The sequence below is a fragment of the Chrysochloris asiatica genome, unplaced genomic scaffold (genome assembly GCF_000296735.1).
Source record: "Chrysochloris asiatica unplaced genomic scaffold, ChrAsi1.0 scaffold00127, whole genome shotgun sequence".
NCBI classification, from domain to species: domain Eukaryota; kingdom Metazoa; phylum Chordata; class Mammalia; order Afrosoricida; family Chrysochloridae; genus Chrysochloris; species Chrysochloris asiatica.
In genome coordinates this window covers 3340040-3361732 of record NW_006408645.1, presented here as the reverse complement: position 1 = coordinate 3361732, position 21693 = coordinate 3340040, and the positions used below count along the sequence as shown (strand labels likewise).

General features: G+C 51.0%; 1 protein-coding gene across 2 annotated transcripts; it reads right to left on the bottom strand.

Annotated features, from left to right (window-relative positions):
* Positions 1–207: 207 nt before the first annotated feature.
* PLCD1 (phospholipase C, delta 1) lies at positions 208–20742 on the bottom strand. 2 transcript variants are annotated; one of them, XM_006869155.1, is made up of 15 exons: positions 20706–20742; positions 11958–12122; positions 7859–8087; positions 4055–4184; positions 3721–3952; positions 2878–3079; positions 2643–2787; positions 2415–2564; positions 2164–2322; positions 1777–1936; positions 1470–1586; positions 902–1080; positions 675–807; positions 448–597; positions 208–293 (listed from the first exon to the last, which is right to left on the bottom strand). In XM_006869155.1, exons 1-15 carry the CDS (start codon positions 20737–20739, stop codon positions 208–210), a joined length of 2271 nt encoding a protein of 756 aa, XP_006869217.1. In that variant the 5' UTR covers positions 20740–20742. The 2 variants fall into 2 exon arrangements, with proteins under 2 accessions (XP_006869217.1, XP_006869216.1); XM_006869154.1 differs by lacking the exon at positions 20706–20742 and adding an exon at positions 15813–15909.
* Between the last annotated feature and the right edge of the window lie 951 nt (positions 20743–21693).

Sequence of the window (21693 nt, the reverse complement as noted above, 5' to 3'; positions counted from 1 at the left end):
CAGAGAGGGCTGCAGCGTGCTCCTAACGGAATTGAGGGCAGCTCCTGGGAGCCTGGAGAGGCAGCAGTATGGACAGTGTTCAAGCTGAAGGCAGTATGGGGACCTCTAGCTCCCAGAGATTGGGAGCAGCCACACCAGCCTTGCTTGTCACCAGGGATAGACAGAGGGCCTGGCCTGCTTGAGGCAACCCCAGCAGATTTCCCAAGCCTAGTCCTGGAGAGAGATCTTCACAAAAAGCGTGGCGGATGGATGCTGGTCTCCATTCTTGGACAAGAGGTGGATGTGGCGGTATCCTGGTAGGCGGATGGGAAGGAAAGTGGACAGCAGCAAGGAGCACACAGGGAGAGAGTCAGAAGAATGCCCCAAGGGACAGCCAGCCCCAGCCTCGGAGATGCCAGGCCCTGGCTCTCTCCACCCTGGATGCCCTTCCTCTTGACAAATACTCACCCTGCTTGAGGCTGCTCAAGGGGATGGTGGTCTGTCCAATGAAGTCGTTCTTGGAAGAAGTATCGTAATCCTCCACCACAAAGCGGACAAGGGCAAGCTCAGGCACAAATATTGTAAACTCAAACTCCGTATTCCACTTGGGGTTGAAACCTAAGGGAACAGTGCACCATTTCAGCAACAAGGACATCAGCTGCAATGACTGAGCCCAATCCAGGTCCAGCACATACCATTATTGGTGACAACAGCAGTGTGGCGGCTAGCTACGTCCCGGGCCATGCCATGGATCTCCACTATCACCTTGGGGTCCACAATTGAATTCTTGTTCTTGTTAACTTTTGGAAGCTGTTGCCCAGAGATAATCTGAGGAAAGGCAGGGGACAAATAAGGGCCCAGGAGTGATTGTGAGCAGGAAGAGAAGCCCACGGGTCCCTGACCCTCCCGTGCCCCTTCATACTCTGACAATGAGCCGCTTCTGAGTCAACCAGGGCCCCTGAGACAGCACACGTGGGTTGAAGGTGGAGTTAGGGTCTCGCAGGAAGGCAGGCTTCAGCACGTACCCACAGGCCCCATTGTCCTGGAAGCGGCCCTGGTACACGTCCATCTCCAGTCCAGGTGTCTGGAAGTTCAAAGCCACTACAGGCAGGAAGGACAGTCACAGGCTGGAACCGGGTTTCCAGGGCCCTTGAGCCCTGCCCACTCAGGGTACCCTGAGGTCTAGGTCAGTGGGTAGCCAGAAGTAGGGTACACCCCTATTCTTACTGCCCTCCTGTTACCCTAACTGACATGCTTCATGGATTGCATATTCAGTTTCTGATGTCAGAATTCAAAGGACTGTTGTGCCAATGGTGGGATTTAGACACTGTGACTTACTGGTAGGGTATACAACCTGAGCCTGCAAGCCCCTGTAGCCAGCCCTGCTTGGGACCCCAGACCTCCTACTGCATGGCCCCCAACCCTCCAGGTCTCTTGTCCTCAGGCTTGATACCCACTTCCAAGCCTCCCCAGCCTCAGCCAGCCCCTACCAATCTGGCAGCCGGCATTCCACATGTCCACGGGGTTGTAATTGGAGGAGTCGGTTCTCCAGCCGGCAGGGTAGATCCTGCTCAGGTGCCCCACGTTGTGGAGGACAAAGTTGTTTCCTGAAGGATGCAGGAGAGTTAGAAGTCGGGGCCTCCTAGTGAGGCCTGAGCCCCTGCCCACTAGTTCTGACAACAGAACACAGAGTGCCAACTATGGGCAATCTGAGGGGCGGAGAGCCAGCCTGGCCGTGGCCAGCCTAGATGTCCAGACAGATGGACAGCAACGTCAGGGTGCAGAACAAAGACTCACCCGCTTCTTGGAGCAGTCGGAGGGCACGGTTCTCAGAGAAGGATGCCATCTCGTAGAAGGCCTGTCCGGGGGTGCCAGGCCTGGGGAAGCCCGCAAAGTGGACACTCTTGCAGTAAATGACCATGTTGGAAAGTTCCATCACTAGCCTGAGCCTGTCCTCCTGAGGGCCACGGGGAGGCCCAGGTTAGATTCAGAGGTTGGAACAGGCTGGGCACTGAGAGTGCCAGAAACCCAGAGACAGACAGACAGACAGAAGGAGACAGACAGAGAGAGGGGGCAGAGGGTCTGAGCGGCAGCCATAGAGCCCGGAGACTAGGCAGGTATCCCACAGGGTAATGGTGGGGGGAAGGACCCCAGGGCTGCCCGCCCAACAGCTCCCCCTCGGACCTTGGGTTTGTGCTGCACGTGACTCCTCACTGCCTCATCCTCCATCTCCGCAGCCTCGTCCTCATCTGACACCACCGTGGCCTCAGGGCCACCTTCCCCTTCAGGGGGCAGGAGCCCCCCAAGTTTCTTCCCCTTAAGAAGGATCTTGCCCTTCAGTTGCTAGGGAAGGAGAGGCAGCTGATCAAAACCACCTGGCCTCCCAGCCAGTCCTGAGGTCCTGTCTTGGGGGTGCCCATATTCCCACCACACACCTCGGGGGAAGGCAGGCTGCTGGTGACACCATCCAGTTGGTGGTCCAGCAGCATGGTACCCAGGATGGTCCGCAAGTGTCGTGCCATCACCCGCTGCTGCTCTAGGTTGCAGTGGTTCTCCAGGGACAGGATGACGGGGTAGGGAGATGCCTGGGGGGCCCAAGGGCATGTTAGGAAAAGGTGGGCACCCCCAGTGTTCTTCTCCTTCCCCACAAGGGGTGCGCCTACCTTGAAGGCGTAGTCCCGGATGGCCCTGACCACGTCGCAGAAAAGGATCTTGGAGGTGAAGGTGTAGCCGTGGTAGATGATGGGCTCCAGGTTGGGCCCATCCCAGCAGTCCAGCTCCAGGCAGCGGCAGCCTTTGCAAAGAGCCCTGTGGGCAGAGAAGGCAGCAAGGACCCTCAGGCCCTGCCTCAGCGCCCCCTCGGGTCCCCTGCCTCAGACCACCCGCCTCAGGACCCACCGGATGTAGGCTTCCGTGCTGCTGGGTCCAGTGAGCTGGTCCTCCAACAGGTAAGTATTGTGTGAGGAGGACACCAGGTAGTGGCTGAGTGGCTGGCTCATGTCTTGGTAGACTCGTCGGTGTGCCAGGCTGAAGGCATTGCCATCCGCAGACAGCAGGTACATGAGAAAGCCATCCTTGGTCATCTGCTGCTTTGCCTTGGCTGGGAAAGAGAAGACCACCCCATCTAAGCCTTCCACCATGAGTATCCCACCAGACTATGACTACCTCAGGGTGGGAACCTGTCTCCTCCTCTGTCTTCACACTGTTGTTGTTGTTGTTGTTATGTGCCATGGAGTCGGTTCCGACTCATAGCGACCCTGTACAGGGTTTCCGAGGCTGTAAATCTTTACGGGAGCAGAGGAACAGCTGATAGTTTCAAACTGCTGACCTTGCGGCTCGCAGCCCGATTCATAACCACTACGGTAGCAGAGCTCCTTTCCCCACACTGTAAGGCCCCCCTAAATACCTCATCTGCTGTCTCCGTGCCCACAGACCGAAAACCTCTCCCTGCCCAGAGCAGAGCCCCATGTCTCCTTTTCTGTCACCTTTCAATCCATTGGCCCAGGCAGAAAAATGCCTGCTTTTCCAGCCACCTCTCTATAATTTCTTTACCATGGGGAGACTGGCAGGCCTCGAAATCCCTGCAGGAGGAACCAAGAGGGAAACTGAGGCCCAGTGAGGAGTAGGGATGCTGAAGCCCTGCTTCCCGTCTGCCTGTCTTAATGGGGCAGGCCAGTAGTGGCCAAGCAGCTAAGGGCTGGATGAGACAGTCTCCCCAGGCCCCGCACCCCAGGCCCTCACCAGTTTCGTTGGGCTCATAGCGCTCTATGATGGACAAGGCTAGTGCAGGGCCCGCAGCCTCTTCCCGCTGCTGGTGTTTCAGGAATGTCACCAGCCCATCCACTGACAGGGTCTCCCCAGAGCCCGCAGCCTTGGCAAAGATGTCATTGATCTCCTCCCGCTCGGTCAGCATCTTGTAGAAAGCCTCAATCTCGTCATCCTCCAGAGAATCTGTCTGGGAGCTATCACATTCCTACAAAGCCAGGATAGTTAAACGGGCAGGGCTCAGAGACAGCCTCTAGCCAGGAGCAAGGATGCCATTGCACCTGACCCCGGCCCTCACTTCCGGCCTCACCCTGAAGATCTTCCGGGCATAGCTGTCATCCACCTGGATGTTGAGTTCCTTCAGGAAGTTCTGCAACTCCTTGAAGTTCATCTTGTTGTCCTTGTTTTTGTCAGCTTTTCGCAGGCAGGAGTGAATCCAGCTAGAAAAGGTAAGGAAAACCCCCGGGGAGTCCTGGTACCTCCCTGAAGTCCCAGCCAGAGTCAGTTCAAGCCTCGGGCCAGCCACCTGGAGAAAAAGCTTCCCACAGATACTTATTTCAGCAACAAGACCTCTTGGGTGGAACTTGTTACTAACTATTAAGAACTCTTTTTCTATTTGTAAGGATATCTGGTGGCACTGTAGGATAAGCACTGGGCTACTAACCACAAAGTCAGTGTGGTTCAAACCCACCAGTCACTCCGCTGAAAAAAGATGAAGTTCTCTGTTCCCGTAAAGATTTACAGCCTCAGAAACCCTATATAGGGTTGCTGTGGTCTATGGCAGGAGGCTTAGTTTTTCTAGTTTTATATTTGCTGGCATGGAAACCTTTGTTTTCTCACTATAGAGTTCACTGGAGACAACAAAGAAAATGCAGAAAAGTAAACAACAAATTTCCCCATAGCCCAGCACCCCCAGGGCTAACTACCATTAACATTTCAAGGTACGTCTTTCTGTTTCCAAATATAAGTTTGAGCCAATTTAACTAAAATGCTTTGTTGTTAGGTGCCATCAAGTCGATTTGAACTTATTATAGCGACCGTGAATGTGACTAAGTGGAATTGCTCCTGGGTTTTCTTGGCTGTCATCCTTACAATAGCAGATCTCCAAGTGGATTCAATCCACTTAGGTGGGATTCAATTGCTGACCTTTCTGTTAGCAGTTTATTCAGTTAGTGAGTACACATTGTACCACCGCTATGGATTTAATTGTGTCCCCACAAAATATGTGTCAGTTTGGCTAGACCATGATTCTCAATATTATATGGCTCTCCTCCATTTTGTGATCTGTTAAAATTACTCATTGCAGATCCTAACATCAGAGGTCAGGATTTGCAACACATGGGGTAATCCTAATAGATCACAAAATGGAGGCTAATCATACACTATTGAGAATCATGTTAAGGAGTCCTGATGTGGGCCGAAAGGTCAGTTTGAACTGCAAGGTCAGTGGTTAAAACTCACCAGCTGCTTCTCGGAAACCCTAGACAGGGTCGCTATGGGTTGGAACTGACTTGACAGCACTTAATAACAACAATGTGATATTAATGAGGCAGGATTAGGGCCAGTTATATAAACGATTAGATTGTATATAAAAGAGATTAAACAAGTGAGCCGAGGCCAGAGGGACCTACCACCACCAAGAAAGAAGAACCTAGAGCTCAGTGAGTTCTCTGTACCCCGAGCCCCTGCCCTGTGAACTTTCTACACTCAGGGGTAGACTGATGCTAAGACAGATGGAGATCTCCAACTAACACTAGGCCCACAGATGTTGAAAGGAGACAAGGACTTTCCCCCAGAGCCAACAAAGACAGACAGTTTTCCCCTAAACTGGACACCATGAATTTGGACTCCTCATCTCCTAGTCTGTGAGAATGGATTTCTGTTTGTTAAAGCCATTGCTTATGGTGTTTCCCCTAGAGCAGTACTAGGTACCTAAGACAACCACCTAGATTTAATTTATAGAAAATAGCAAATGTCAGGCTAGTGTGAGGATATCCCATGAAAAAGCCAAGCCTAGATCAAACCATTGTGATTGGGACACTTCAGCCTCCACTTACTCCTCACCTGTGACTTCTATCTCCTCAGCTTTTCCCTTAAGTATTCAAAGGAGTAGGGCTCTGGAGGGTGCAGACCTCCACAGTGCAGTCCACAAACATTAGAGAACTGACCAGAGAGCTAAGTCAGGAGAGTGCGCACACACACACAAGGCAGCAAGTTTCGAGAAGAAATCAAAAGGAAAAAACAGAATGGCTATGAAAAAAAAAAATTTTTTTTAATTGTGAAGATCCAGTAAAGGAAAAATAAAATTATCCATTTGACAGACAGAGGCAAACATTTGCAGCAAAGACTTAAAGGACTTAAACTATGCTAGCTGTGGGGAAAGATGAGGCTTTCTGCTCTGTAAAGATTTACAGCTTCGGAAACCCTATAGAGGGTCGCACAAAACTACCGCCACCTGTGCAAACATTCCTAATAACCAAATACATTTACAACGTTTTAAAAAAATGAGATGCAATTTCTTCAACTAGAAAGTTCTCTGTTTAAATATATCACACCCAGTGCAAGTAGGGCAGGTGAAATGGATACTTTCATCCATTACTTGGGTAATGGTAAACTAGTAGAACCTTTAGGAAAGTGATCTAGGGATAGCTAAAGCTTTAAACTGCTGACATCAATTGACTTGGGCATTCTACTTCTTGTAGTCTATTGAAAAATTCTCCTAAATACCAAAAAGGTATGTCATGCATAGAGATGTTCTTTGCGGTACTATTTGATGTTTTAATATAGAAAGACTAAAAACAACTTACATGCTCAACACTGAAAGAATAAGTCAGTAATTTATGGTTCATCCGCTCAGTGGATTCAAATGGTAATACTCCAAATTGACCTACAGAATCTCTACCTAAATTCCAACTGTGCAGAAACTGACAAGCTGATCCTAAATGTATGTGGAAATTCAAAGGGTCCAGAATAACCAAAACAATCCTGAAGAACAACAAATTTGGGGGGCTCACCTTCTTGATATCAGAACTACAAAGCTGCAGTGACCACAACTGTGGTGATGGCCTAAGGACAGAAACACAGACACATGGAACAGAATAACCCCTCACATTTCTGATCGATTGATTTTTGACAAGGGTGTCATAATAATTCAATGGGTAAAGAATAGCGTAAAGAAATGATTCTGGGGCAACTGGATATCTGCATGCAAAAGAATGAAGATGAGCCCCTACTTCACACCATACACAAAACTGAACTAAAATGCATCAGAGAAAAATGTAAGAGCTAACATTATAAATTCTACTTTGGACATGTAGTCCGGAGGAAACAATCGTTGGAGAAGGATGTCATGCTGGGTAGGGTGGAGGGTCAGAGAAAAAGAGGAAGACCTCCAACGAGATGGATCGGCCAGGTGGCATCATTGATGGACTCGGGGGTGGCAGCGGTGGTGAGGTTGGCCCAGGATCGAGCATTGTTTCGTTCTGCTGTGCATGGGGTCGCTATGAGTCGGTTCCGACTCGATGGCACATGACAACAACAACAACATTATAAACTCTTAGAAGAAAATGTAAAAGGAAATCTTCATGACCTTGAATTAAGTAAAGTTTTCTTAGATACTATACCAAAAGTACAAGCAACCAAAGAAAAAGTAGCTCAACTGGACGTCTTAAAAACTCTGTGCTAAAAAAAAAATACCATCAAGAAAGTGAAGAGATGAGTCATAGACTCGGAGGAAGTATTTGCAAATCATATTTCTGATAAGGGACTTGTATCCAGAATATATAAAGAAATCTGACAACTCAAAAATTAAAAGACAACTCAGTTAAAAAAAAAAAAAAATGGACAAAGAATCTGAATAGGTATTTCTCTAAAGAAGTTATACAAATGGTCAACACACACAGGAAAAGATGGTCAACATCATTAGCCATCAAGGAACTGAAAATTGAAGCCACAAGGAGATATCACTTCACACCTATTCCTTGGATAGAGCAGACCAAAGAGGGCTCCAGTCACCTTCCCTACTTCCTTTCTCTGCCCAACTTGCCCTAAAGACAACCAGAGCCAGTGTCCTCAGGCTGGGTCTGGCCCAAGGTCGCCACCATCACAAGGATACTGTTGCAGCTTCTGCCTCTGGTCCATGGAGCCGGAGTGGTGGATGATCTTGCGCAGACCTTGCACCCAATGCTGCGCGTCAGCTGGCAACGGGGCAATGAGATCCAGTGTGTTACGCTGGTCCTTGAAGACGACGGAGAAGCAGCGGTCTGCAGGCACATCACGGGCATACTTTTCCAGGCCCTCGGTGCGGTGCCCCAGCCGCACCTCCTGAATGTCCTCAATGGAGACTGTGAGCAGGAGGTGAGGGGGACAGAGAGAGCTGTGAGGCATAGGGCCTAGGCCGGAGCTCAGGCCTAGAGTCCAGGGATTCTAACAAAGAGAGAGGTGAGGGGCAGGACAAACGAGGTAGGAGAAACAGGAGGAAGACAGAAATGGAGAGGCTGCCATGGTGTTCAGGGTAGAAACCAGAATGAGATTTGAGGCTAAAGGGCACCTTGGACCATCAGGTCTGCTACCTTGGTGATAAGATGCTAAGAGAGAACTGGGAAATGGAAGGAGATGGAGAGAGGCCATTGTGGAGCTTGAGGCCTGTGACTGAGAGGGAGCCTTTTGGATCATCCTTGACTTTGGGCCCGCTATTTCACTGTCCTGGCACATTCAGGAAACTGGAGTCTCCCTCAGTCAGCCCTGGCCTGGACTCTAGGAACAGAGGGTCAAAATCATTGGGAAAAGTGCATGTGTCTCTATGTGTTGTGATCTCAGATAGCCCCTTGGCAGGGATGATGGAGAAGGTTCTGCCTTTCAGGATCCCAACCTGAGGGGGTCAGAGAGATGACATCATTCTGATCTTAGTAACCTGGGAGAAGGCTCTCTGTCACAGCCTAGCCTTCAAAACTTCAGGGAGAAGTGTACCCCCAAACCCGCACCCCTAATGTGCCATCCCTGGGCTAAAGCCATGCACCTCCAGGTTCATAGCTGGCCTCCCAGCAGCAAGATCTAGGCTCTGCCCTCTTCCTCCATCCTGAGCCATTTTCATCATCTGCCCTGGATCATAGACCAGTTCTGGCTGGAAGCTGTGCCCATAATCACCCCCCACCTTGAGTGCCTAGGGGCTTTCTGGCCACCTTCAGGTCCCATGTGAGTGATGTGTGTCCATGCTGGGGCACAGGCTTTAAGGAGCAGCACACATGAGCCTTGGGCCGTCTGGGGTGCAGGGGATAACCTGAGTATTCTCTCTGCCCAAAGCCTCCAGTGCTTCTCTATACCTTACAGCTTAAAAAATGCAGCTGCAGCAGATTCAGGCAGGGGGTGAACACAGGAAACCTGAGCCCTGGAGGCCCCACGACCAGCGTCCCTGCCTGGACCAGAGAGAAAGTCCAGATGCCGTCACTTCTGATAATGCTTTGTTTGCTGCTGGGAACCAGAGCTGACAGAGGGGGCGGTGCCGTAGTGACTGGGAGAGACTAAAGGAGCAGGAACAAAGCTGAGAGATCTGGGGTGCTGCTCCTCCTGTCTTTTAAGGCCCCAGGTTCCCTGAGAGCAACTGAAACCTTGCCGCTCACCCACAGAAGGGAGGTAGCCCCAGTAGGCTAAGTACAGTCCTACCTTAGGCCTCTGACAAAAGCCCTTTCAGGCATGCTGAGCACACTAAGCCTCTCAGCCTACTGCCCATACCCCTTCCTCAGTCTCCCCGCCACACCTTTGCTCACTTTGGGTCTCCTTCCTGGAATGTTCTTCCTGCTCCTTTTGCTCACAACTGCCCTAATATGAAGTTGGTATCTCACCAGCCCAAATGGGGGTTCCTGCAGGCAAGACCTAGGCCTCCCACTCCTCTCTCTCTTCCCATGCTCACCACTCACCACCAAGGGCTAAAGGGCTAGATACTCACTGGACAGTCACACGGACACTGAGTCTAAGATGCCCTGTTCCCACCCTGCCCTCAATACCGGCATCAGGGGTGGCCACCAGCATCTAACAGGAAACCCCCTATCAGTGCAGGAGCCCTAGGAAGGAGCCTGTCTGGCGCCACATTCAGAGCCAAGGTCTAGCACTGACCCCCATACTGTGTGGTGGCAGGCTTGATGGGAGCAAACACGAGCTCAGGAAGGTTTTCAGAGAGCACTTCAGGCCCCCAGCCCCTCAGACCCTACCTTGTCCTGCTCAGAAACCTTGCATGGCTACAGCCCCACCGGACTCTTCTCCTGTCCTGGCTCCCCTCCCGCCTCTCCAGAGGTCATAGGCAGGCCATATCTTCTCAGGTGTTTGTCCATGGCATCCTGAGGTTTGTCAGATGCTTCCTGGGCACAATGCTACCTTTAGGGCATCCATTTGAGGCATTCTCAGTAAACTGACCTTCCCCTTCTCTATGTTCCCCACCCCCCTGAAGTTTGTCACCTAAGTCTGACCTCATCACCCTAGCTGCAGTTGTGGACTGACCCGCCTCTCTCCAGCCATGAGTAGGATGAATGGATAAAGGATTTCCAGGGGTCTGAGCTTCAGTGGAGGGGTCTTGTTGGCCCAGTGGTTAAGCGCTTTACTGATAACCTCAGCAGTTTAAAACTACCAGGTGTTTTGTGAGAAAGATGTACCAATCTGCTTCCATAAAGATTTCAGCCTTGGAGACCCTATGAGGCAATTCTACTGTGTCCTACATGGTTGCTACAGTGTGAGTTTGTATCGGTTGGAGGGCTTCAGTGGGAATCCCTGGGTTGCACAAATGGTTAATCACTTGGCTGCTAACCAAAAGGTGGGTGGTTCGAGCCCAACAAGATGCCTCAGAAAAACAACCTGGCAATCTGCTTCTGATAAGCCCCAGCGGTGAAAACCATGGGGTGTGCAGTTCTATTCTGATGCACATAGGGTCACCAAGAGTTGAAATTGACTCAACAGCAAGTAACTGGACTTGGTTTTTGTTTGAGGCTGCAGTATGACTCTTTCAGTATATAAACTGTTAGTTACCATCGAATCAGTCCCCAATTCATGGCGACACCCTGTGTCAGAGTAGAGCTTTTCCACAGGGTTTTCTTGGCTGTCATCTTTACAAAGCAGATTGCCAGACCTTCTTTTCGCAGAGCTGATGGGTGGGTTTGAATCACTAACCTTTAGGTTAGCAACTGATCACAAACTGCTTGCGCCACCTAGGCTCCTCTTAAATATAAATTAGTTAAAATTAAGTAACATTCAAAATTAATTTCTTCAGCCACACTAGCCATAGTCCAGGTACTCAATAACCACAGATGTCTAGTGGCTACCAGATGAAGAACATTTGCATCCTTGAAGAACATCATCACAGAATATTCTCTTAGAAAGCATTATTAGCCTAAAATGTTCCCACCAAGTGAAGATGAGAGTTAGGGCAAAGGTACATCTCATTTTACAGAAACTTTAGGAAATTCTTGCCCTAAAGGGTAGCAGTCAATAGATCTTTCTCTCTACAACATTGTAGGGGGTGGTCTCCATTTGCAGGCCTGAGTATTCCAAAGCTTCCAGAAAGCCTGCAGATTTACACCAAGGAAACACCACAGCTGTGACCTCTTTCTGTGTGTCCCAGCCCTCTTCCATCCCTGATATTCCTCCTTTGACCTCAGTCCCAGGGAGGAGCTGCTTTCTGCAGCTCCAGCTCACACCCTGATCGAGGATATCCGGAAGTGTGTTCTCTGCCTCCGGACTTTGGGCCTGGCTTTTGGTCTTACCACACCTGAAGTCCTAATCCACCCAACTTCCCTCCTTCCCAGGGCAGCCTGGGAGGATACTTGTGAGCTCAGGAAATACTTCCCAGCTCCCTGCCTTCATCTGAGTCTTTCTATCCGCACCTGTTAGGTTTTTTGCTCTCCCAATGATTATATAGCCTCAGCCTCACCAGGTGTTCTAGTCTCCATCTGTGTCCTTGGCCCATGACTGCCCTCTCCAGTCCAGACTAAGCCTCAGTTTCCCTATGGTGTTTTAACTGGTTCCTCTCCCAACCCCAGCCAGCCTCTTCCCCCGTCTCTAATTCTGGCTATGTGACTGACCTATTCCACCAGGCTAGGCCTCAGCTTCCCCATCTGTAGTCTTGTTTCATGAATGACCATCACCCCAAACTAAGCCAGTCTTGGTTTCTCCATCCAAGTCACAGGTTCCACACTCTGCCTTCTACCCTAAAGCCACCAGACACTCACACAGCTGGGACTCTGGGGTCCGCATGACCTTGCGAGACTCCTGCCAGATGGTCTTGCAGTCTTCCTGTAACTTATAGAAACGCTCTCTCCGCCATGAGCTGGACTTCACCTTCAGGAGCTGGCTGCCCTTCAGCAGTGCCTGTAGGTCCTCGTCATTCTGTAGGCCTAGGGAGCAGAGAGGGCAGATGCTACTTCTTCCACCAGTGTCCCTGCTGCCCCAGACCCATGCTGTCCACACCCACTTCCCGCCACCAGACCCTGTACACTTCTCCATCTTTCTCTGACCTGCATCTCTGATCGCCATGCTAAAGCTCAGAACACCTATCCACTCAAGGTCATACTTTCCATCCTGTGACCTGTTGCCTACTGCTGGATGGACAAAGAGAGGGCAGCTAATCCAAGAGTGGCTGATTCCCAGGGGACCAGCCCCCAAGAACATGACCTGGCTCTGAAAGATGAGGAGGTGGACCCCTCCTGGTCACACTCAGGTGTCAGAGTGAACTGAAGGAAGCTAGGACCAAAAGATCAGGCAGAGCTGGAGAGAAACAGGCAGACACAGCATAGACGATCTCAGAACATCATAGACCCCAACTTCCCAGTTTCAGTGACTCCGGAATCACAAGTCCTCTTCCTGACCAGTTGAGTGGCCTGAGCAAGTTACTACATGCAGATGGGCCACTGCTTTCGTGGATATAAAATGGGGATAATAGGGAAGTTCTGAGGTGAAATGAGATGTTGCATGTAGCTGGGTACGGTCCTGGGCACTCAGTAATGGCAGCTACAGTTCATGATAACAATGTTGTGATTGCTGTGGGACCCTAGTGCACATCTCTGCTGACCATACCCCTGACTAGCACCTGCTTGCCCCCAGGAGAGATAGATGAGCCCACAGAAGCCTGTGTGGCCAGTTGGGATGCCCCTCCCCACCCCCCACGTCTGAGTGGCAGCCCTTTCAGGAGCTGAAACAGGATCTGCACCAGAGCCCCACAAGGAGTATGAATGCTGGTTGCTTGGTCATCTCCTCCCCCAGCTTTCTTGCTGCTTTGAGACCACAACTGATCTGAGAAATGGGCTCCCAAAGATATGCTGCCCCTTGTCCTACCAGGCCCAAACTGGACAGGCCAAAGAGCACCAGCCTGGCTCCCCATCTTCAAGCAGACCCTTTAACAAATGTGGTCCAACAGAATTCATAAAATTCTGTTAAGTACCATCGAGTTGGTTCTGTATAGGGTTTCTGAGGAGCAGAACTGCCAACCTTGCGGTTCAAACTGACCCTGCTGTCCAGTGTATTAGCCTACACTGTCACATCAAGACTCCATTTACATAATATGTTGTTGTTATAGTTGTTAAGTGCCATCAAATCAGTTCTTACTCATAGTGATCCTGTATAGGGTTTTCAAGGAGCAGCTGGTGAGTTTGAACCGATACCTTGTGGTTCAAACCAACCTTGTGGACGAGTACTTATCCTACAGCAGTACATAAAGAAAGCTATATACACACCCTCGTAACCATGAGTGTCCTATAGCCAGCTCTGTTCCGAAAACTATGTAGCCCTTCAGCGATCTTTGCTGCACTGCTCCAGTAAAGTGAGTAGAAGCATCAGGGATCCCGTGTCTAGGCCTTTGTGGAAAACACTCAGAAAACCATAAGCTTTTTGTTTCTCAGCCCAGACCCCCAAACCCAAGCAGCCTCTCCACTTCATCCATGCCCCCACCCACCTGCCCCACTAGATCAATTATCCAAGCCTGCATCCAGTGGGGACAAAGCCTGGTACTAGTACTCAACTCCCTTTCCTTTCTCTCTGTCCATGCTTCTCCATAGGCACTAGGGTAAGGAGTCTTGGTGTGGCACTGTAGGATCAGCACTGGACCGCAAGGTCAGCAGTTCAAACCCACAAGCTCCTCCTCAGAAACCCTATACAGGGTTGCTATGAGCTGGAACTGACTCAATGGCACTTAACCACAACAACAAAGAGACTTGGAGAAGGAGTCTGTGGGCCACCTCAGTGATGACAGTTTGATGTGAACACTTCCCCCACCTTTGTTTCTGGTGTCTCACCCTCTCCCAGATAACCCTTCTGCCTTCGTGAGAGCAGTGTTCACTCAGTCAAAGGGGGTCCTACAAGATGTATCTGTGGGGCCTAAAACAGAGGAGGAGAAACAGGCTTTGGGGGTTCCAGGGTGCCATAGCAGAGGGTTACCTCCAGCCACTGCTGGGGGATTCCACTGCCCTTTCTGAGAATGAAGTACAGCTGGGTGGGATGTCTCTATCTGCACCCTGCCCTGCAAGCTGAGCACCCATCAGGGCAAGCCACCGTGAACACAGCAGATAGAAATGGAAGGGTTGAAAACTAGGAAAGTGAGCCCCACCCCAAGTCCTGGAAAACACCGTGAGATGACATGTCCATCCTGTTCTGGAGCCAGGACATGGCCCCATCTGCAGTGAGGCAGAGATAAGCCCCCTGGCTGCCAATATGGCTTCCGGACCATGGACCTCACCCTCAGACTAGGCCTTGATCATTCCAAAGAGGTAATAGCTACCATCCTCTGGGTTACTGGGAAACCTGGATGGACACCCATCTCTGAATCTCAGCTGGAGCCCTTCTGTTTTGAGGCTTCTAGGCTGTCTGCCCTACCATCCTCACTCCATTAGCACCAAGAAAGTCTGTGAACACCCCTCACTCAGACCCGCTCCTCAGCTATAGTACATTCTTCTGCGGCTGATGGTAGCAAGAGGCTTCTGAGCTCAGTTGATGATGCAACCTTACCAGCCTACCAAGAGGGTTCTATAGGTGCTAATGGAAGGATACAGTGGAGCCAAGAGTCCTACTATATATCTGGTGGTGGTGGCAGTTATATGCCGTGGAGTCGGAACCGAGTCATAGCAACCCTGTACAGGGTTTCCGAGGCTGTAAATCTTTACGGGAGCAGAAAGCCTCATATTTCTCCCGTGGAACAGCTGGTAGTTTCGAACTGCTGAGCTTAAGATTCACAGCCCAATTTGTAACCTAGAGTGATGTATAATGGAAACACACTGGGGTCTGGGATCCACACTTACACTCTGCTACACACAACCACATACAGTACCAAAACATCACCATAATAATGATAATAGCAGCCGCCACATCATAGCTACTATTTGTATCAGGTTGCTGACACATGTATTTAACCCCTCCAAGGGCCCTAGGAAGAAGACACAATCATTATTCCCATTTTACAGAGGAGGAAATTGAGGTTCCCGGAAGTTTCACTGTAGAGTTATGACTCAAAAGCAGGACCAGGGCTATGAAACTTACCTTATGCAACTTCTTCCTTCCCATGTGGCCACAGACAGTAACACTATCATGTAATGTACACATCCTAACACACAATGACAAAGTGACTCAGTCCTTCTGTCACATCTGTTATACACAGCCACACTAGATCATTCAGTGTTGCACTAGGTTACACACATCCACTGGGTTACACAACATCACACGCCATCATTGTTGCACATCAGCCCACCCTATCACTCAGTCACCACTGGGTCACCTACCATCACGCTTGTCACACATGGGTGCACTCACTGATCACCCCATTGGATTACACAGGCATACCAGTTATACAGCAGGCAACAAAGGTGCCTCACATTTATAAACACAAGGAGTCACACGGGTGTCAAGGAGGGGGACTTTGGAGAGATGTGCTACCTGTGTAAACACTGCTCAGAGTAGGTCACACACTCACAGAAATATTAAACAGGCCCAATCAAAGTCTAGTCCAAGTGCCCCCTCCCATGCTCAGCGATCTGTAGTCACATCCTGTCCCAGCTGCTTTCCCACTCCGCACAGGTCTCGGTGGCTTATGCGCCACTTACCCAGCCTCTGCTCATTGAGAGCTGCCACCTTGTGGCTCTGTTCTTGCAGGTAGAGCTCCCTGGAGCGGCTCCGGCCCCGGAATCCCAAGCACTGCATGACTACTCAATACGTCTGCAGCCCACCCAGCCTGGTCCAGGACAAAGCAGCCTCTAGAAGCCGGTTCAGGTTGAAGGGGTGAAACCTCCGTCCCGGAGAGTGGGGGCGGAATCCAAGCATGAGAGGCGGAGCTAAAACCCAGGAGGAGGGACCAAGCCCAGAGGGACAGCGACGAGATCCAAGAGGCACGGTAAGAGAGAAATCTGTGCCAAAAAGGGCGAAGCCAATCCCATAAGGGGTGGGGCCAGAATTCCAGAGGTGGGGAGGAGGGCGGAGTCAATGACGGAGCCAGACCTCTGGAGGCGGGGCGGAGGAGCTAGACCTGTGAGACCGAGTGGAACAGACCGGGAGGCAAAGTAGGATAGACCCATAACTCAGGAAGTGGATCCGTGGCGAAGTCAGAGTCCAGAAAAAGAATCGGAACGGAGCCACTAGAGCGAAGAAGGTGAAGCGAGGAAGGAATCCCACCGAAGGGGGCATTTAGGCAGGGAGCCATAGTGGGATGTGGAAACTTGGAGGCGAAACGGGAGGGTCCCGAACTGGAAAGGCGGTGTGGAAGCTGGAAGAGGCGGAACCTCGACTTGGAGGCTGAGCCAGGGACTAGGAAGCCGAATGAAGGCAGAGTTTGACCAGTGAGGAGCAGCAGAGAAGAGAGGGTGGGGTCGGATTAGTGACTCCTCGTGTCACTAAGGGACACCGCTTGGTCCTGGAGCCTAACGGAGAACGGGATGGGGCGGGGCTAGGCAGAGCTTTGAGTCCTAAAACTGAACCCGCCAAATAATTTGCTTAAATTACTTAACAAAATCTTTGTGAGTCAACTTGCTGTTTCATCACTTGTGAACTTCAGGCAAGCCTGTTTCCTTCCCTCAGTTTCCTTACCTGAGTGGGGTTATCCAAGATTCCGGATACAAAGGAGTTCTTGAAAGAAACACTGATCTTAAAATGAACCCTTTAACGAAGGTTTGCTTTGATGAATAGATGAGAGCGATGATAACTTAATACATAAATGGTAATGCCAGTGTGCTTGGGAACAGTGGGCCCTTTCATGTACATTACAGCTTCCCTTTCATTCACCCAGCCCCTCTTGTGTGCCAAGGCAAGACACCACCCCGGGGAGCTAGCTCACTCATCTCTTTTTACTCTCTGCATCTAAATAATTCCTCCACTGGCGTCACTGCAACTCCAGCCACCAGCTTCTGTTGTGAATCACCGGAAAAGCCGGTTATTGGCACACACGAGCGCAGCAATAGTAATATTAAACTGAAGTGCAAAGCTACTTAAGATAACGTCATAGGGGATAAATCATGAACAACATGCTAGTAGTGTAGATAAGCTGAAATATGGGCATAGAAAAGCTGTTCTTCAGTTGGTGGCGGGCAACAGAAGGTAAGAGGAGCCTCTTATAGTGAAATCACACAGAGACCCATCAATTAAATCCTATTACGATATAATTTTTTTTCTTTTGAAGTCTTCCATATTTTATTTTGTGCATTTAAAAACATGACCCTAAGAAGGGATCCACAGGCTTCACTTGACTGCCAGAGTGGTTTATGGCACAAAATAATTTAAAACTCAGATCAGTGCTTGTTTGTCTAGCGTGGCCCTGGCATCCGAGGCACAGACCGCTTTGAAACATAGGTGAGCACGTCAGCAAGGGCGCTGGTCACCCCAGCTTGCTATGCTGGGTCTGGAACCATCATCTCTTGGAGGTATTGACTTTTTTTTGGTTAGGTATTGGGTAACAAACTGCAAGACTGGTGGTTCAAACCTACCAGCTGCTTGCTCTGAGGGAGAAAGAAGAGACTGCTCCCGTAAAGATTTCCAGTCTCAGAAGCCCTGTATAGGGCCACTATAAGTCAGAATCGACTCGATGGCAGTGAAATTTTTGTTTAGTTCTCCTATATTTGACTTTACTACTTTAGCATTTTCACAACATCCTCTATGAAGTATGTATTGCTATCACATGGATGATAAAACAGGCCAAGAGAGGCAAAGCGGCTTGCTCAGGGTTACAATATTAGAGACACAGGTAGGACTGGTACCCAATTCTTATGGAGCCAGATGAGGTCCCTCTTCCTCCCTGTCTTCCACACTTCCAGTAATGAGACAGGAGGAATGAGGTGTAAGAAACATTAACAGAAGTGAATGTGCTCAGTGAGGAGAAAGCTCTGGGAAGAGTGTCCCTCGAGTGCACCTGCTGGAGAAGCCAGTCCAGCCCTGGCCAGAATGGAGGGACAGCAGTGGAAGCATAGAAGGTTGAGGGACTGACATTTTACAAGTGAGGACACTGAGGCATAGAAGTTAAGAGATGTGTCCGAGTTGGAAAAGAACTGAACTCAGACAGCCTGCCTCCAGAATCCATGTTTACATACTCATCCTACATTGCCTCTGCATGCATCTGGGTAAAGATGGAAGGAGCAGCTCCTATCTACTTAGATCCTGCAGCCCCTTAGGTGATGGAGGGACATCAGAGTACCTTCCTGCAGCAGACTGCCAACTGCCCAAGCCAGAGATTGTGGTCCTGCAGCACATATCCAGTACCTTGGAGCCCACCTGAGAAAGGGGTGGGGATTCAGACTCCAATGCAAGTACAGACAACTCAGAACAGCCCAGTGCACAGTGAGCAACCCCGCTTACCATCACTTCCCCTTGACAAGTTCTTTCCTCCCCATCTAGTTTTACAGGGAGAACAGAAAGTACTTCAGGGAGCTAACTTGGTGTGATAAGCTAGAAGTCGCAAGGCCTTCAGGGGAAACAGCTTGGTGTCACAGTGTTCCTACCATGCTCAAAGGAATGCCTGCACAGAGTCAGGTATTCAGGAGGCAGGCCTTAAATAGGATAGGCCAAGGCTCCAAACCCTGGAGGCCATGTCACAGGACTGGGAGGCTCTGACTGAATCTCAGTGAATCTCATGGAAGATCCCAGGCCTGCCCTGAGCAAGCAATTGGGTGAAGGAACGGACACTGAGGACAGAGTCCATTCCAACATAAGTTGAGGCTTCAACCATACCAAAGATGAACAGAGGGCTGGGTGCAAGGTAAACAGAGAAGGGGTGGTAGGTCACAATGTAGATAACACTAGCTAACCAACTAATGAATGGGGACAGAGTTAAGAGATCTCCGGTGTGATCCTCCACGCTACATAACCACTCTTATGCCCATCTAGTAGAAGTGTTACGGATGGCTCTGATTTTTGAAGGAAGAGAGGACTGGAAGGGGCAGGCATCCCATGAACCAGCTGAAAGATTGTTTTGAGGAGCTGTAGCTAATAATGTGAATGCCATAGCTCTAGGTACTGTACAGGCTCTCCCTGGCCTACTGAAACCAGTTTCCTACTAACTGAGAAACATACTGGGGACTTAGCTGATGGAAACATTTCTGAATTCCACAGAACTCATGGGGGAGTGTGGGGTAGGAAGGAGAAGCCTCCTGCGGAAGACTGTAGGGCTCTGTCCTTCTCCAGTCAGGGGTGGGGAACATCTGGTCCTTCCTTACAAGGTCTACAAAATCATTTAGTCAGGCAAGTTCAATCCCAGCCATCACATTGTTGTTGTTAAGTGCCATCGAGTCAGTTCCGACTCAGCCACCCTGTGTAGCTTTTCAGAGGAGCGGCTGGTAAACTTGAACCACCAACCTTGCAGTTCAAGCAGAACTTGCGAATAGGACTCTGCCATCACATTTTTGTTGTTATTAAGTGCCATCTAGTTGATTCCAACCTGTAGCAAACCTGGGTAGGGTTTTCAAGGAGCAGCTGGTGAGTTTGAATCACTGGCCTTGCAGTTCAAAGCAACTTTGCAGTCCAGCGCATTAACCCACTGCACCACACAGTTAATTGAATATTTGACCAAATATTTTTAAGTTGATAGATAAATAATATCGGTGGGCACTAACATATCTAATTCCAAGTACAACCAGACCGGCAAGGTGTGCTGAGCTAGCAGTTGGTCAGAGGGATAGGAGTACAATGCCTCTCCCGCACCCCCCCTAGCAAGACTGAGTGAGTTCCCAGGCCATAACAAAACAAAATGATCCCAGGTCCAGGTTGAGGGTCCCACTGGACCAGAAGGCCTTCCACCCAGGAGCCCGCAGCTGCCCCCTCTCCTGGAGGGACTGCAATAGAGCAGTGAGCTGCCCCAGACCGCTCAGACCGCTCAGATCTGAGGAGACAGACCTCGGCAAGACAAAGGGGAGGAGAACAGACAATTCGAGGCGACCTCCAGCCGCGTCTGAAAGGAGGGTTCCTAGCCTGCGCACTCTATTTTTCCGCTGGACAGTTACAGCGGCATACCCGGACCTCGGCCAACCTTGAACACCTCCTCGTCCTCCTCCCTCCCACCCCCACCACACTCGCGCTGTTTGCCTGACGCCGTCCAGGCACGCCCGGACTTTGGGGAGCCTCCTGGGGCAGCACGGACGGGGCGGGGCTGGGAGAACTCAGTCATTCATGGATGCTGTTGGTTCATTACCTCCTCAGCCCCTCAGTGTGCTGCGTAGAGGAACCTAGGTCCCCAAGACCAGGACACCATGACCAGGGCAAGGGGAAGCCCTCGGAGCTGGGGTCCTGGAGGAAAGGAGCAGTCCAGTCTTCAGCCCTCGCCCCCCAAGCCAGATCTGGAGGACAAGCATGGAAACGCCCAGCAGGTCCAGCCCCGGGAGTTGCCGGCCGAGATTTTCCCAATCTGGCTTAGAGGCGGAGGGGCGGGATGGGCCAGAGAGCTGGGCGCCCCCCGTCCAGAACCCTTAAACGTTCCCGCAGTGTCACCCGTGGGGTCTCCCGCGTGTCACCCTGGCTCTTACCGTGCAGGATCAGAAAGTCCCGGCCAGAGTCCATGCCCGACGGGCAGTGCTTCGGGAGGCGACACCACAGACTGACGGCCTCGGGGTCTGTGCGGTGTGGAACGCAGTGAAGACACCGGAATGATCTTTGGTGGGAGGAGGCAGGGTGGGCCTGGAACTCTGCTCCGCCCCCCTAGGCTCGCGCCCCCGCCCCCTGGGCCCGCCAACCAGTGTCTCTCCCCGCCCGGTCCTCCTCAGCGCGGGAGGGAGGGATGTGTGGAGGCTGGACAGTCAGGCCAACCCAGGCCTTGGTTGGTGGGCCCGCCCCGGCCAGAAATAGCCGGATCCCTCCCGCTTCCTCTGCCACCGCCGCCACCCACGGGGCCGCGGGCCCTGTCATTACTGCGGGCGGCCCAGCTCCACGCCCTGCCTGTGGGCGCCTTGCTGCGATCTGGGTGATGCTACAAAGAATCCTGCGCCATCCCTGGGAGGGATCGCACACTCTTTGACGCCCAGCGAGGCAGCGACATACAGGAGCCTTGGCGTCTAGGATGCTTCCCCTGTCTGGTTTCCCTTCTGTGATGGGGTCACAGGCATGCATTAGGAGGCTCTTGGAGAGGAATACGTGGAGTTTGTTCGAAGGAGAGTTTCTTCCCCATCTAGCTAGGAAGTTTCTAACCCAAAGAGCACCTGGGAAGGAAGAGGGGAGTGAGGGTGACTCGTGGAAAGCTATAGGAAGCTCACTCCAACCCCTGGTGATCTGTGGGAGTGGCTGGGGAGCAGATGTGGGGTTTGATGTAAAGTGTCATCCCAGGGGTACCTTATCTGAGTGGTCTCCCAAGGTGGTCCTCCCAACCACCAAGTCTGGTGACCCAGATACCTATCTGTTTACAGGGTACCCAAGAACCCCCAGATAAGGTCCACAGAGCCTACTCCTTGGGAAAACCCAGCTCTGTGTATGGGGGAGCCTTGGAGAGTCTTCCAAGATATGGGGTGCTGAGTCTCCTAA

Bases quoted from the DNA above. Each gene is read 5' to 3' on its own strand.
- PLCD1 (XM_006869154.1), bottom strand. From the start codon at position 15,909: ATGCAGTGCTTGGGATTCCGGGGCCGGAGCCGCTCCAGGGAGCTCTAC. The intron at 1,081-1,469 runs GTAGGGGCTGGC...TCCTGCCTGTAG, and splicing joins GAATGCCGGCTGCCAGATTG to TGGCTTTGAACTTCCAGACA. The intron at 808-901 runs GTATGAAGGGGC...GCCTTTCCTCAG, and splicing joins AGAAGCGGCTCATTGTCAGA to ATTATCTCTGGGCAACAGCT.